At 36.6% G+C, this 14,162-nt stretch overlaps 2 protein-coding genes across 3 annotated transcripts in view; one reads left to right on the top strand and one right to left on the bottom strand.

Moving 5' to 3' along the window:
* The window catches only part of supt3h (SPT3 homolog, SAGA and STAGA complex component), a 123,921-nt gene extending 123,492 nt beyond the window's left edge, over window positions 1–429 (bottom strand). The window contains exon 1 of the mRNA XM_016284034.1: window positions 317–429. The gene's annotated coding sequence lies outside the window, so the exon portion shown is untranslated. The remainder of the gene's footprint in view (window positions 1–316) is intronic.
* runx2a (RUNX family transcription factor 2a) overlaps window positions 1–14,162 on the top strand; it is a 59,760-nt gene that overhangs the window by 22,400 nt on the left and 23,198 nt on the right. For both annotated transcript variants that reach the window (XM_016284033.1, XM_016284032.1), the window contains exons 3-5: window positions 2,000–2,247; window positions 3,813–3,969; window positions 8,134–8,238. In XM_016284033.1, the coding sequence (XP_016139519.1) occupies window positions 2,000–2,247; window positions 3,813–3,969; window positions 8,134–8,238 (510 nt within the window). The remainder of the gene's footprint in view (window positions 1–1,999; window positions 2,248–3,812; window positions 3,970–8,133; window positions 8,239–14,162) is intronic.

Raw genomic sequence — 14,162 nt, 5'->3', positions numbered from 1 at the left:
GCATTTTGTTATAACGTTACATGCCAGTCTAATACGCTGTCAAAAAGCTATTTACTATAACTAACAACTTCATTTCAAAGAATACAAGCAGCTAATAGTATTTCAAATAAAATGTTTCAACATTATAAAGGCATAATGATGTTTGTAATACTGTTTATAACACATTTTATGAAATATAAACATAAACAGTGACCCGAACTGAACAAACAGAAGCTTTCGAGTCTCGCTTTCGGTTGACGTTCAGACTAAATAAACAAATGGCCAGAACTGAATATTAACCTCACACGTTTAAGTACGTTAACTGAACATTTTTTACCTTACGTTATGAATTATTCAGTCCATCCACATGTGCTCTTTCAAACTGCGAGGCACTTGTCTCTGATGTAAACACACTGGTCAGCGCGTGTCTATTTGGCGTCACGCGGGTCTGCCAGGGATTGTGGGTAATGGAGTTTTTAACGGTTATATAACGCAATAGCCTGCGGTGGCAAGCGAGCACTGCTGTAGTTCTGCGTTTGCCCTCGTCGCATAATAAAAGACGAATTTAAACGTTAAAGAGCGCCACCAAAAGAGCTTTTGAGATTCATAAGGTTAAAAAAAAATTATATAAAACATTAATACACTCTAAAATTATTAACATAACTTAAATGCGTAGTAGCTACATTTTCAACAACAACAAAGAAACTAGAAAATATTAGTATGACTTAAATGATTATTTTGTACTTTATAATTTTTATTAATATTATTATCGTTTTTATCGTGTTATTGCCCGACTTTCTGTAGCATTAATGTGTCCTTCTTTGCATATAAAAAAATAATAACGAGCCAAAAAATATTAAAATAAGCTATATGCATTTTAAATGTCAACAAAGGGTCGTAATTTAGTTCCATATACTTGAATGCTGTTGTCGTGTCTTCTGTGCTTTTGTTGTTGTCTGATCTTGTATAATATTAACTTTAGCCCGGGCTCTTTATCTGTCTTTAGAAATAGGAAATGAGTCACTTCTCTTCTCTTCGCTTGTTTGCTTTCTGTCTGGATTTGAATGAGATGTGTTTATGTCTCTTTATGAGCTTTTATGTCTCTCAGTAGTGGACAGTGAAAGAAAACTCGCTGGCTTCACCCTGTTACCATAATAAAGCATATATCGTTGAATATTTTGCTTAATATAAAGTTCGTCTTTTATATCCTCATTGAACTTGGAACGTGTTTGCTTGATCTTAACATTTTAAGATGCGCAAACGTGCTGCTGTAGATTGTCTCTGTGTGGTATTTGCTGCATTGCTTTGGTAAGACAAGAAAATATCAAACCACTGAACTGCTCATTTATTGTGATGCCATGAAATGGTGCTTGGAGACATGACGTGCTCAAGACTCATCAGCATAATAATCCTCCTGCTTCTGCATATATATATAAACCACAAAAACCTGAGCTCACCCAAGTCCCTGCCTCCTAAGACAAACCACACAACGAGACAAAACACTGCGGCTTTCCAGCGCCTTCATCTTTCTAACCACAACCTTCGGAATCACCTTTTTAACCCTTCACAAAGACTCTGCATGGAGAAAGAAAGGTCTTAAGGACTTTTGCAAACTTCGTAACTTTCTTTTTTCACGTCTTACATGGTGGCACGTTTTAGGAAGCGCGTTGAAGTCAACTCTCCGAGCGAGCGCCGCGCGTAATGAGAAGCGACTCGCTTTTATTCCGGATTTTGACGTTTGTTACTGCAAAGGAGAAGCAAGATCGCCTCGTAAATTATGTCGGTGGTTCTTCTGAGCATAACCAGGAGCTCCCGCGCGTTTATTTCCACGCGATTCACCTGTAGAGCTCGCGCGTAAAGCCCGAGGGGAACCGACCTTATCCAACTTTTTCGCTTTCTGGAAAGCGCCTAAAGGACTTTCTATAGATCCCATCTATTTTGAATCGAAAACTCTTGACTTTGGTGCTGGTTTGAAGTGCCCTTACCTTTGCTGACACTGTTGTGATGCGCATTCCGGTAGATCCGAGCACCAGCCGCAGGTTCAGTCCGCCGTCCAGCAGCCTTCAGCCGGTGGCGGGGAAGATGAGCGATGCGCAGCAGGAGCAGAACGCGGCGGTGCCGAGACTCCGACAGCACGACAACCGGACGATGGTGGAGATCATCGCGGACCACCCCGCCGAGCTCGTGCGGACGGACAGCCCCAACTTTCTGTGCTCAGTGCTGCCGTCTCACTGGAGGTGCAACAAAACTCTCCCGGTGGCGTTTAAGGTCAGAGAGACGGTTTAATAAGATGTGATTAAGAAACGTGTTTCTTTACAAACATCATATGATGTTTAACAGACCAGTGTTTACATATGGTTCAACTTTATATGCGAGATTTCTGGCTATTTGCATGCGCTTTAACTAGTGATCTGTTCATTTTCGACATCTTAATACTTAATAGATCAGTGCACCTTTTACATTCATCTATCATCTACATATCATCAATTTAAACCAGGGAATTATTGGTCCCATTCAGATTTGAATCTCTTTTACGAGACCTGGCCAACATCCAGACAGCATTAAAAATACACAACAAACACACTTTAATATGAGCAGGAAAGAAAATGCAATCATTTATAATAGTTACAATGAAAGTTTCTAACTGTTTATGTAAATGCAATCTCAAAGTTTCAGGACAGTTTGCAAGTAGAACATTTTAAATAGATCTCAAATGTAATCAAACTACTTTTAACACTTTTAACCAAAAACAGTCTGCAGGTTTTTACTATTGCAATGACTTATTGATTAAAAAAAATGTTTTATCAGTGTTTCTTTTCCACATAAACAGGTGTGCTTTAATGGATTTAATAGTATTTGTTTTTATCATTATCATTATTATTTACATGTTCAGATTAAATGTTTAATTTATGGGAGTTACAGAAGTTTCAAATGAGGAATCCTGCCGTGCTGGAGAGAGACAAGTGAAATCTGAGAGATTTGAAGCTATTCATAGACACAAACACATGCATGTTTAATCACACGGCCTAAATTACACACAACTATTAATACTTTCACTAAAGATAGAATATTTCATACGAGCAGACTGCAGCTAGTATCTGTAGCAGGAATCGTTTCGCTCGGGCTTATTCTGTAAACATACTTTTGTTCAATTATTTGAGCTTGTAAATCTGAGCCCTCCTGCTCACACTGAACACCAAAACATTCGCCTCAATTAAAGCTTGCTTTTTGTTGTTCTTCTCAAATAAGATTTGGTCACTTGTAGAATTTGCATTTTATAGCAAAATCCAAGTTTTGAAAAGAAAAAAAAAAGTGGCACAAAGTAACCTTTGTGCATTTAAGAAAAAAAAAGTATATATTAACAAAATTACTAAATATTTTCCTATATCATTTTTGGCAATAAATAAACGTTTTTTATATATTTATTAAAATTTTCATAATGCTTACATTTGAACAAAATTGGAATATATTTTTGACAGTCTGTTGAATACATTTGCTTTAGATTTTATGCTCACTGTTCAATAGTAAAGTTACAGTATTCGTGTATTTGCGTTATACTGAGGTTTCTGACCAATTTAAGGTGAATTTCTTACATACACGATTTAAAATGTCACATTTAAAAACAATCTAGCTTTTGTTTAGTGCTATATTTGCAAGTTTTAATAGATTTATCGTGTTATTAACCCTCTGAGGCCAGCAGTCTCGCTTCATAATGTCACTTCCAATCAGGATCACAGGCCTGTTTTCATCAGAATATGAATAAACACTCAGACTGCAGTGAAATGCAGGGTAAATTACAGCGGGACAGTCACAGTGTGTCCGTTTCTGTTCAGGTTGTTGCTCTGGGAGATGTTTCTGATGCGACGGTGGTGACAGTTATGGCAGGAAATGACGAGAACTACTCGGCAGAGCTGCGGAACGCCTCAGCTGTCATGAAGAATCAGGTGGCGCGTTTCAACGACCTGAGATTTGTTGGCAGGAGTGGAAGAGGTTGGTACTTCCACTTTAATTGTATTTATTCTTCACTGGCCGCTTCGTTTGCTTTGGCTGAATCATAAAAAAAGTGTAAAATCACGTAAGACATTTAGTTTACAATAAATGACATCAAGTGCAGAATCCAAATGGACTGAAAGTCAAGTTTTACCACAAACAGTGCGATAAAATGGATTGATTAAGTGTGTGGATTGCTTCTGTGTAGCCTTTAAAGAAATAATACAAATTATGCACTGCATGTTTAACATGAACACAATAGAACACTGTCCAAGATTCCTCACTTACAGAAATACTGAAAAGAGCTGCAGAATTGGAAATGAACCACAGAAAGGCATTATTATTTTCCACCAGCGTCCAACAATTTGAGTGCTTGCATGTTGACAATAAGGGTGCTTTCCAAAAAAAGACTGTCATTTCAGCATTCCCAAAGCCTGACGCACACACACAAAAAAATAGTAGGCTGTAACTGTTGCAAAATAAAAACTGCAAAGTATTTCCAATTCATTCACTGGCATTTCCTATCTAGTACTTTTGTGTTACATCCACCCTATGCGCCCAAATAAAAAAAGTCTTTAAGACGTGAACGCGGGCTCAAAGTGCTCACAGGCTGCTTATGTGTGGATGAATGCAGCTTTTGATATGCTTGCAATTATTGTCAAAGACAAAATCCCGCTCTTGTGATCCTGTCGGAAGAAGGCATTGAGAGCGCAGGTCTTTGAAGTGTCCCGGGACAGGCAGTGAGATCAGAGCAGCGGTCTGTCTGCCGCTGGAGGCTGCGTATACTCGGGCGAGCGGTCTAGACTTGCCCCTATAATCCACACGAGCACTTAAAGTGAGGCACGGACGTGTGCAGCAGGGAATCCCTCGCATGGCGCCCACAAACGACAGACTCAAAACACTTGAAAACAGCTCCAGGTGTTTGGGGAAGTGCAGTCGACGTCTATGGGCTTCTCAATGGCTGATGGCTGATACAGTATGCATAATGTGATAAACATCAATGTAGTCTGATATTTGGTTATTTTCAGATTTATCAGTATTAACAGAAGTGGTCAATCTGCCAGTGTTAATTCCAAAATCTGAAAAGATATAAATATATAATAATAATGCATTTTGAGTAAATAAAGTGTAAAAGAGTGTTACATTTTTAAAAAATATATATATATACATTGTATTTGCTATCATAATTATATACAATTATTAAACTGCATTGGGCAATTCAATTTGTAATATTAAATTTTTTATTTATACTTGTGTGTAGATATATATATGACACATAAAAGCTAACAAGATATTGTAATAATGAATTTAGTAAATATTGTGTAATGTAAAATTGTGTTAACTTTAATTACAATTATTAATGAGACACATGTAACATTTTTATAAAAAAAAAAAAAAATCTATAAATAAATTTAATTATGATATATAAAATTTTAAATTAATATCTAAAATGTTATGTAAAAAATAGACATTATATATATATATGGTAGCTTCTATTATTCCTGTTCAAAATTGTGTAATGATTTCATGATGTACCAATTAATTTATCTAAACGACCCCTCCCCCCTTCCCAAAACTAAAATGCTAAAATGTTATGTAAAAAATAGACATTATATATATATATATATATATATATATATATATATATATATATAATGTCTATATAAATAATATGTTAAATAATACATTTATATGTAATTTTATACGTTTATTTATTTATTTAGATTTTATATAACATTGGTCATCAGCCATCCTGTTTTGTAGATATTGTTATGGGCTTTGGACAATAAAAAGAAAAAAAAATTCAGATAACCAGATACTTTACACAACATGTACACTAAATGCATGAAAAATATTTGAAAAAAAAAAAAAAAAAGAATTTTTTTTTACTATCCACTGACAAGGCTGCTGATAGATTTTGGAACAAATATTAGGGGAAAAAATGTTAATCGGCCTTGTGGACATGAATTTGCCAATAATCCACCCTATAAATCAGTCTATTGCAACTCTTTCATTTGCTGATGTATCTGTTATCAGTCCGAGTGGACATTGGCTGTGCATATGTGGTGGTTTCTTGACCAGTGGGCTGGTCTCAGCACATTCCTGCAGCAATGCATGTCCTCACACACCCTCAACACGCTATCAGTGTGCATGTGTGCGCAGCCGTGTTATCTCCTCACAGCTGTCACAGTCAACAGGGCCTTGGCCCGCACAGAGACCCACACCTTCACAGGCTTAAGTTTCTTCTATCTATGATATGGGATCTGGAAGAGGAAGTCAGGGAGGAGATAGCACAGCATAAGGAAATTAAATATGGAAAACGATACGAGGCGCGATGTGGAAGATTAGAATAAGATCGACCACAATCAAATAAATGACAGCAGAAAAAATAACCCGCCTCGAATTTCTAAAAGCAACTGCGTTTCCTGAGACAAAACACAAAACACAGTACTGCACCCTTATTTATGAATGGATTCGGATACACTGGTTCGGTCAGGACAGGGTGATGTTTGTTGTTGATCAGGAGTCTATGCATTTCAGATGTAGTCTGTCTCGTTCTGTTTAGGAAATCATTTCGAACAGAAAACCCTTGGATGGATGACAGATGCCAGGGTTGGTGGAGCGGGTTGGTTAAACTCTGGTTTGTTTGGTATCAGCAGGTGGGTCTGTGAACGTGCTTTTGGGGGCTTATAGACGGATTCCTGTGGGAGAAAAGAAAAACATATTACTTTAGCAAGATGTATTGCATAACATGCACAAGAACATCAGGAAATCAAAAATGTGGGAGTGTTTATTCTATAAAATATATTATTTAATTAATTATATGTTCAATTTATGTTAGAAAGAGCTTTAGCCAGATTTATTGCAGAATGTTGGTAAATCAAAAATGGTGCAGTTCTAGAAAACACATATGCACATGAGAAATGCAATAGTTAATGAAGCAAAAAAAACCTCAAGAGTTAGAGTTAGTCAATTAATCCCAGTTTTGAAGCCGTTCACCCTGATGGATGATCTACAGTAAGAAGCCTAAACCAAGTGTAGCTGCCTGCCGTATTGTGTCAGTTCTTTCCACCCACTTCTTCCTGTCTTATTGCAGATCGCACGCAGCTCTGAGAATGTGTCATGCCTGACTTCACAGCATGCTTTGCACATTACTGCCGAGTTTGCCTCATTAGAAGTATCTTAGTATTTCCTGTGTGCTACTGACAGAAAGTGTCACCTCTTTAGTGTAACAATATCTTGTGTTGAAGTTAATTGGAAGTTTTTAAACACTACGAGTGCACACATTTATGAACATTTCATCTGAAAAATGTTGATCGGTAAAAGGTCACATAAGATGAAAATCTGTGACCGCAGGACCCCACCTTCACACCCAACCCTCTAATGTTCACACATAAAAGAATAACGACTAATAACAGCACTGCTGCCGATGTTTATTCTTGGCTGTTTTAAAAAAAGAAAACCAAATGCCAGTGCATGAAAAGTACTGTTGCTTTATAATATTATTAATGTATACGCTTTTACATTTATACATTCATATTCTATATAAATAATATTATAAAGCAACAGTAGTGGTCCAAAAATAAAAATTGTAGTCATTTTCTTAATTAAAAAAATCCAGAAGAGAGATCCACCAATAATAATGTATGCATTACTTTTTATGCAGTATCAAATCTCTTAAATATCAATAAAGATAATACATGTGAATAAAAAGATTAAATTCATAATAAAATAAATATTTATTAATTAAACAAATTAAACGTTAAGAACTTAAAATCTTTCAATGAAATACATTTAAATATATTTATAAAATGATTCACATATGCTGCAACATTTATAACTAATATTATAAAGTCACTGGTGTACAATACATAAATGGTTTATTCCACTTGGATGAACGCTATATGAATTCTAACATGGTCTGTTTTATGCATTTCTGATTTGTCATGTCCAACAACTGATATTTATGAATTCAATGCTCAGCAAGGGTCACTTTCCAAACTAATTCCATTATTCCGTTGCGCCCAGGCCTTTTCAATCGCCCGAGTTCCTCGCAGTTAAAATCCCACCGTCACCAGCAGAGAAATGCAAATGACGCGTGGCGATGAATGCGACACATTGTCCGGCGGATTAATCGGGTTTGAACCTTTTTGTGTTTTGCAGGAAAGAGCTTCATGCTGACAATCACAGTATTCACGAACCCACCGCAAGTGGCTACTTACCACCGAGCCATAAAGGTCACAGTGGACGGACCGCGGGAGCCGCGAAGTGAGTACCACCCCAAATATCACACATCATGTGATTAGCACACGCAAAACCAGATGAATGATGTTGTGCAGCGTCGTGGCACAGCGCACCATCCGTGCAGCCCGATGCATGAATTGATGCATAGATTGTGTTACGGTACTGTTTTAGAAATGGATTCAGCACGCCTCAATGCACAAAGACGGCCTTTGAGGAGCAGCAGGCGTGTTCAGTGAGAGGCAAATACAAACACGTGCTGTCAAGGCCGCTTGACTTGTGAAAATGTTTACTGTATTGGCCTCTTGTGTCTGTCAGTCAACGTGCTCTTAAGAGCGAGCGCCCGTACAAACCCCTCGACCTCTGACCTGCGCTCTGGCTGTGTTCTCAATGGAATATTAGCGCACTGCATACTGCGCAGTACGTACTGCATACTGTGCTGTTTTTAAACCCGCTCAATTTCCTGCGTGATGAAGAAACATGAATAATGTTAGCGGTAATAATATCTATTTAATATTTTGTGACTATAAATTTGTACATAATCGAATTTACAAAAATGTAATTAAAAATGCAACATAGTTACACTTTAAAAAAAATTATGTAGAAACTATTTGCACTCAGGTATTGCTTGTAAATTTCACAATAAATTACAAAGAAACAGCAAGTAACACATTGAATTAAACGTAAAATTTTGAGGTAGAAAAACTGAAATAGTATCTTTATTTATAATCGTTATTTACTACTTCAAAAAACTTTTTTTTTTACCACATTCTGAATGAAACAAGTAAAATACACTAGTTTAAAATGATTATTATGGTAAGATGCATACTATCTTCTTACTGTTTTTAATTTTTTAATAGTTTGCGTGATTTCATGAGAAACATTTTAAACTGTATTTTATGTCACATGACCTGATTATGTTAATATTCATTCAGAATGTGGCGCCTGTTGTAAGTAAAACAAAGATTATTGGAGTATGTTTTACAAGAAAATACTACAGTTTTCTAAATTTCTAAATTTCATGTTCAGTTCAATGCATTACAGTATATATATATATATATATATATATATATATATATATATATATATATACTGTATATATATATAATTGTGAGATGTAAACTCAGAATTCAGAGAAAAAGTCAGAAATGCTAGATATAAACACAGAATTGTGAAATATAAATGCACAATTGCAAAAAAAAAATCTGAGAGATAAAAAGTCAAAATTACCTTTATTTTTTATTACATGGCAGAAAAAAAACAGAATTGTGAGATGTAAACTCAGAATTCAAGTCAAGTCACCTTTATTTATATAGCACTTTATACAGATTGTGTCAAAGCAGCTTTACAGAGTTAAACAGGAAAAACGTGTGCTGATAATGCAGGAGGACAATAAAACACAGTCCGTTTTCTCAGTTCAGTCCTCTTGCAATAGTGTTTGTGCAGTCAAGTCAACTATGTTGCCAGAAATGGTGTCCCCAACTAAGCAAGCCAAAGGTGACAGTGGCAAGGAACCAAGACTCCATCGGCGATAGAAATGGAGAAAAAAACCTTGGGAGAAACCAGGCTCAGTCGTGGGGCCAGTTCTCCTCTGGCCAGATGAAACCAGCATGGTGTGCTTTAATTCCAGGCTGCAACACAGGTCAGATTGTGCAGAGGAATTGTATGGTTCACGTGGTCTTGTGCCGAGGTGATGAGGTCTTCGCAGGGGATCTGTCTCTGGGGCGCATCTAGTTGACGTGGTCTCCGCTGACATTCAGGGCTGTAGAGGTCGTCTTTAGGTGCTGATCCACCATCTGGACTGGATCTGGGTGGATCTACGGTGACCTCGGAATAATAATGAAACAGACTAATATTAGCATAGATGCCATTCTTCTTACGATATTGCGAGTACATCAGTGTTATGGGAAGTGTTCCCGGTTCCGGTTGTCCTATTTAATGCAGCCTGACAATCATTTAACAGATTTGTATTATAGAAATGTGATAGTGTGTTCTGTGTAAACCAGGTTAAAGAGATGGGTCTTTAATCTAGATTAACACTGACAGAGCGTGTCTGCCTCCCGAACAATGCTAAGTAGATTGTTGCAGAGTTTGGACACTAAATAGGAAAAGGATCTGCCGCCCGCAGTTGATTTTGATATTCTAGGTATTATCAAATGGCCAGAGTTTTGAGATCGCAGTGGACTTGAAGGACTATAATGCGATAAGAGCTCACTCAAGTACCGAGGAGCTAAACCATTCAGGGCTTTATAAGTAATTAGCAAAAGTTTAAAATGTATTCAATAGGGAGCCAGTGCAGAGTTGACAGAACCGGGCTAATATGGTCGTACTTCCTGGTTCTAGTAAGAAGTCTAGCTGCTGCATTTTGGATCAGCTGGAGTTTGTTTATTAAGCGTGCAGAACAACCACCCAATAAAGCATTACAATAATCTGACCTTGAGGTCATGAACGCATGAATTAACACTTCTGCATTTGACATTGAGAGCATAGGTCGTAATTTAGATAGAAAAATGCGGTTTTACAAATGCTAGAAACATTACTTTCAAAGGAAAGGTTGCTATCAAATAGCACACCTAGGTTCTTAACTGATGACGAAGAATTGACAGCACAGCCATCAAGTGTTAGTGTACTAGTATTCCATGCATATTCCATGGTATTCCATGCATACAAAAAATTCACATACTGTGCACATTAAGAATAGGATGCTAGTTTACTGTTCTGAACACAGCCATGCTCTTTGTGCTGTATATGACACATTGAAGAAATAATCCATCCTATGGTTGGGTTACAAAGAATTCAGGATATATTTCCGGACAAAATCCATTTTGTACATCAATATTGGGTCATTATGTGATCAACTAGATTTATAAGAACCATCAAGACATTTCTCAGACAAAAAAGAAACGCTTTAAAGTTTTACCGATACATTGAACAGAAACTTGTCACGGAAAAGAGAAACAGCCCAGTGTTTTCTCTCTCAGAGGAACCTGATCTGGCAAAAAGCTCCAGTTATCCTTCAATTATGAAAAAGCCGCTTCATCTGAATTGATGTCTGGACTTGTGAGTTGTGTGTGCTGTTTGCTTCAACTTCTCAGTTGCTCTCACTACCTGAAAAAAAAAAATGTTAGAAGACGCTGCCAAATTTCAGTTTTCACACTGAGCCCCAGGACCAGTAAATACACACAAGCTGTCATGAATTACTTTCATGTGGCAGAGAATAGAACCAGGAACACGCCGTGCTTGACTGTCTTTAGTACGTGTTTATATTCAAGTCTGTTGCAGTCTGACATTATGGCCAAAGTTCTTAACAAGACGACCTTTTGTGGTGGGATAATCTAATAAAAGTGCATTGCATTCTGTCAGCCATTAATGGTGACTGACAGATGTTTCTTCCACTTACGTTTTATGCAAACAATTTTGCTTTCGGTGGGGAAATTACTCAAAAGCTTTCGTGATATGACAGCAGGCTTTAAATATGCTGTTAATGTACGTTTCTAAATGATTGCGCACAGAAAAAAAAATCACGTTAACTTTCAAGGAGGGACCAGAATATCATAAAACTGACTTGGGCCGGTAAGCAACCACATAGCAACGTGTTAATAGTGCCCGCCCACTTTTTCCGTGGCACTGCTTTCAGAAGTATTTTTTTTTTCAGTCATTTTTCTATTGTAGATTATTTTAATAAGTCTTTGTTTAAGAGTTCATAAGCCATGAACCAGACCAACCAGCTACAAAGAGAATCCACATTATGAACTTTGGTTTGACTCAAAATAATATTTGAAAATCTGACAAAAAGACAGTACAAGATTCTGAAATTTGAACAGCTTTAATGAGGGAAAGAACTACAATCCCATGAAGCATTTCGAATGACATAATCAAATAAAAAATGATGATGAAATTTAAACGCTGAGCTCACCGCAACTCTCTGATTGGAGGAATTTAAAAGCAGAGCTCAACACTACTCTATGATTGGAGGAATTTAAAAGCAGAGCTCAACACTACTCTATGATTGGAGGAATTTAAAAGCAGAGCTCAACACTACTCTCTGATTGGAGGAATTTAAAAGCAGAGCTCGCTGCTATTCTGTGATTGGTGGAATTTTCTTCACAGAATTAAGGGTAATGCAGTTTTTCCCCACAAATTCCACCGTCAAACATGATTCTTTAAAAAATAAGTTGAAATAATGGCTTCAAAAGAAGCAAATACCAACGATTAACAACCTCTGACATTACAGTATATTTGTCTTTAACCCTTCTTTAATCCTTTAACAAATCTTTGACTCATTCTTTTTGTCAACTTGTTTTCTTTGAGTTAGCACAGGTTTTGTAGTTTTGACACTGATTGGTCGTAGACCTCACTGATCTGAGCTTATGCACTTCAGTTTTTTAATGAAAGAAAAATTATTTGTGGATCATTTTGACAATGTTCACTCAAAACCTGGGATGCATAAACTACATAATACAAAACCTGTGCTAACTCAAAGAAAACAAGTTGATGAAAATATTGAATCCAGGTTTTGGTAATAATATTTATAAGCAATTTTTTGTAGGCTGGTAATTTTTGACCGCGAACACCACGAGTTTAACAAGGTTGGCAAAATACCCCCGAAAAAGAACCAAAATTATCAACTTTTTTGGGGAAGTTGTTATACCCTACTGCTCCCTAGCATTTTCGGGCAAAAGAAAATCCTCTCCAGGTCAAAATGACTGCAATGAACCCAACATGAGAGTTAAGGGTTTATCACTAAAAATCTATTTCCCAATTTTTTTTTTGAATGGAACCCGACTGTTACACTGTATCCCTCAGGACACCTTAGCAACCCCATAGCAACACCCTGGTTACCACCCAGAACACTGCAGCATCAGCATTCTGTGTGATTAATTACCTCTCACATCGTCACACGCCATCATACGCAGAGACACAAGTCTGATGAGCGCTGCTGTAGATCCGGCCTTGGCCTGTTTGTAAGAAGCTCATGCCAACCTGCCTGGCACACAGCTGTTGCCACTGGCCTCGTATTCAGAGATAACTTTCTGGCGGCAAAACCAACAATATCGCTTCTTAACATCATGTTTTCTTCCTTCTTTTCCTCCTCATCTCAATTAACACATCTGGCAGCTGTGTTTTGGAAGCACTTTATGCCGGTGTGTGATCTTCATTCATTACAGATTAATCACACCCTCGGGCATCTCTGATGTGACGGCCTTTCATCTCCCTCGCCTCATTCATCTTCAGTTTTTCTATCTGACTTTGTGTGTATGCATTTATCAAGGAAAATAACAGTCATGACTTCCAAACATGGCTTCTGTTGGTGTAAACACAAACGCTTTAGCATGTCGTCTGGTTTATTTCTTTCAGAGGTTGTGGAATTATAGAATGATATAGTTGGCATAAGTACTTTTTATTTTGATAATTAGTATCATTTAAGAAGTATACTGTAGATAATAATTGGGGTTATTATCGTTAACTAAAACTAAATCATTTTCATTTAACTGAAATAAAATATAACTTATTTCTGCTCATTTCTCATTTTGGTTTATGAATTTAAGTAGCTAAAATAACTACAACAAAAAATGAAAAGTTAATAGAAACTGTACAGACGTTTAAAAAAAGAAACAAATAAAATTACAACATAACAAAATCAAAATTACTAAAACTTTAACAAATTAAAATGAAAACCAAAAATATATTAAAAAAATCGAATTCAGATTATTAGCAAAAATTATAATTGTACGGTTTTTTTTTTAAACAATGTATATTAATGATACTAAAATAACACTGGAATAAACATATAAATTCAACAAAAATGTACTCAAAAATATCTTTACTCACCTTCGTGTTGTTCCAAACATGTATGACTTTCTCTCTGCTGTGGAACGCAAAAGAAGATATTGTTTTTTCCCATGTAATGGAAGTCTATGGGGTCTAAAAAAAAGGTCAACCTGTATGAG

Source organism: Sinocyclocheilus grahami, unplaced genomic scaffold, assembly GCF_001515645.1.
Source record: "Sinocyclocheilus grahami isolate Dianchi unplaced genomic scaffold, SAMN03320097.WGS_v1.1 scaffold179.1, whole genome shotgun sequence".
In the NCBI taxonomy this organism is placed as follows: domain Eukaryota; kingdom Metazoa; phylum Chordata; class Actinopteri; order Cypriniformes; family Cyprinidae; genus Sinocyclocheilus; species Sinocyclocheilus grahami.
Note: the sequence above shows the minus strand (reverse complement) of the source record. Positions and strands in the feature narration are given on the sequence as shown.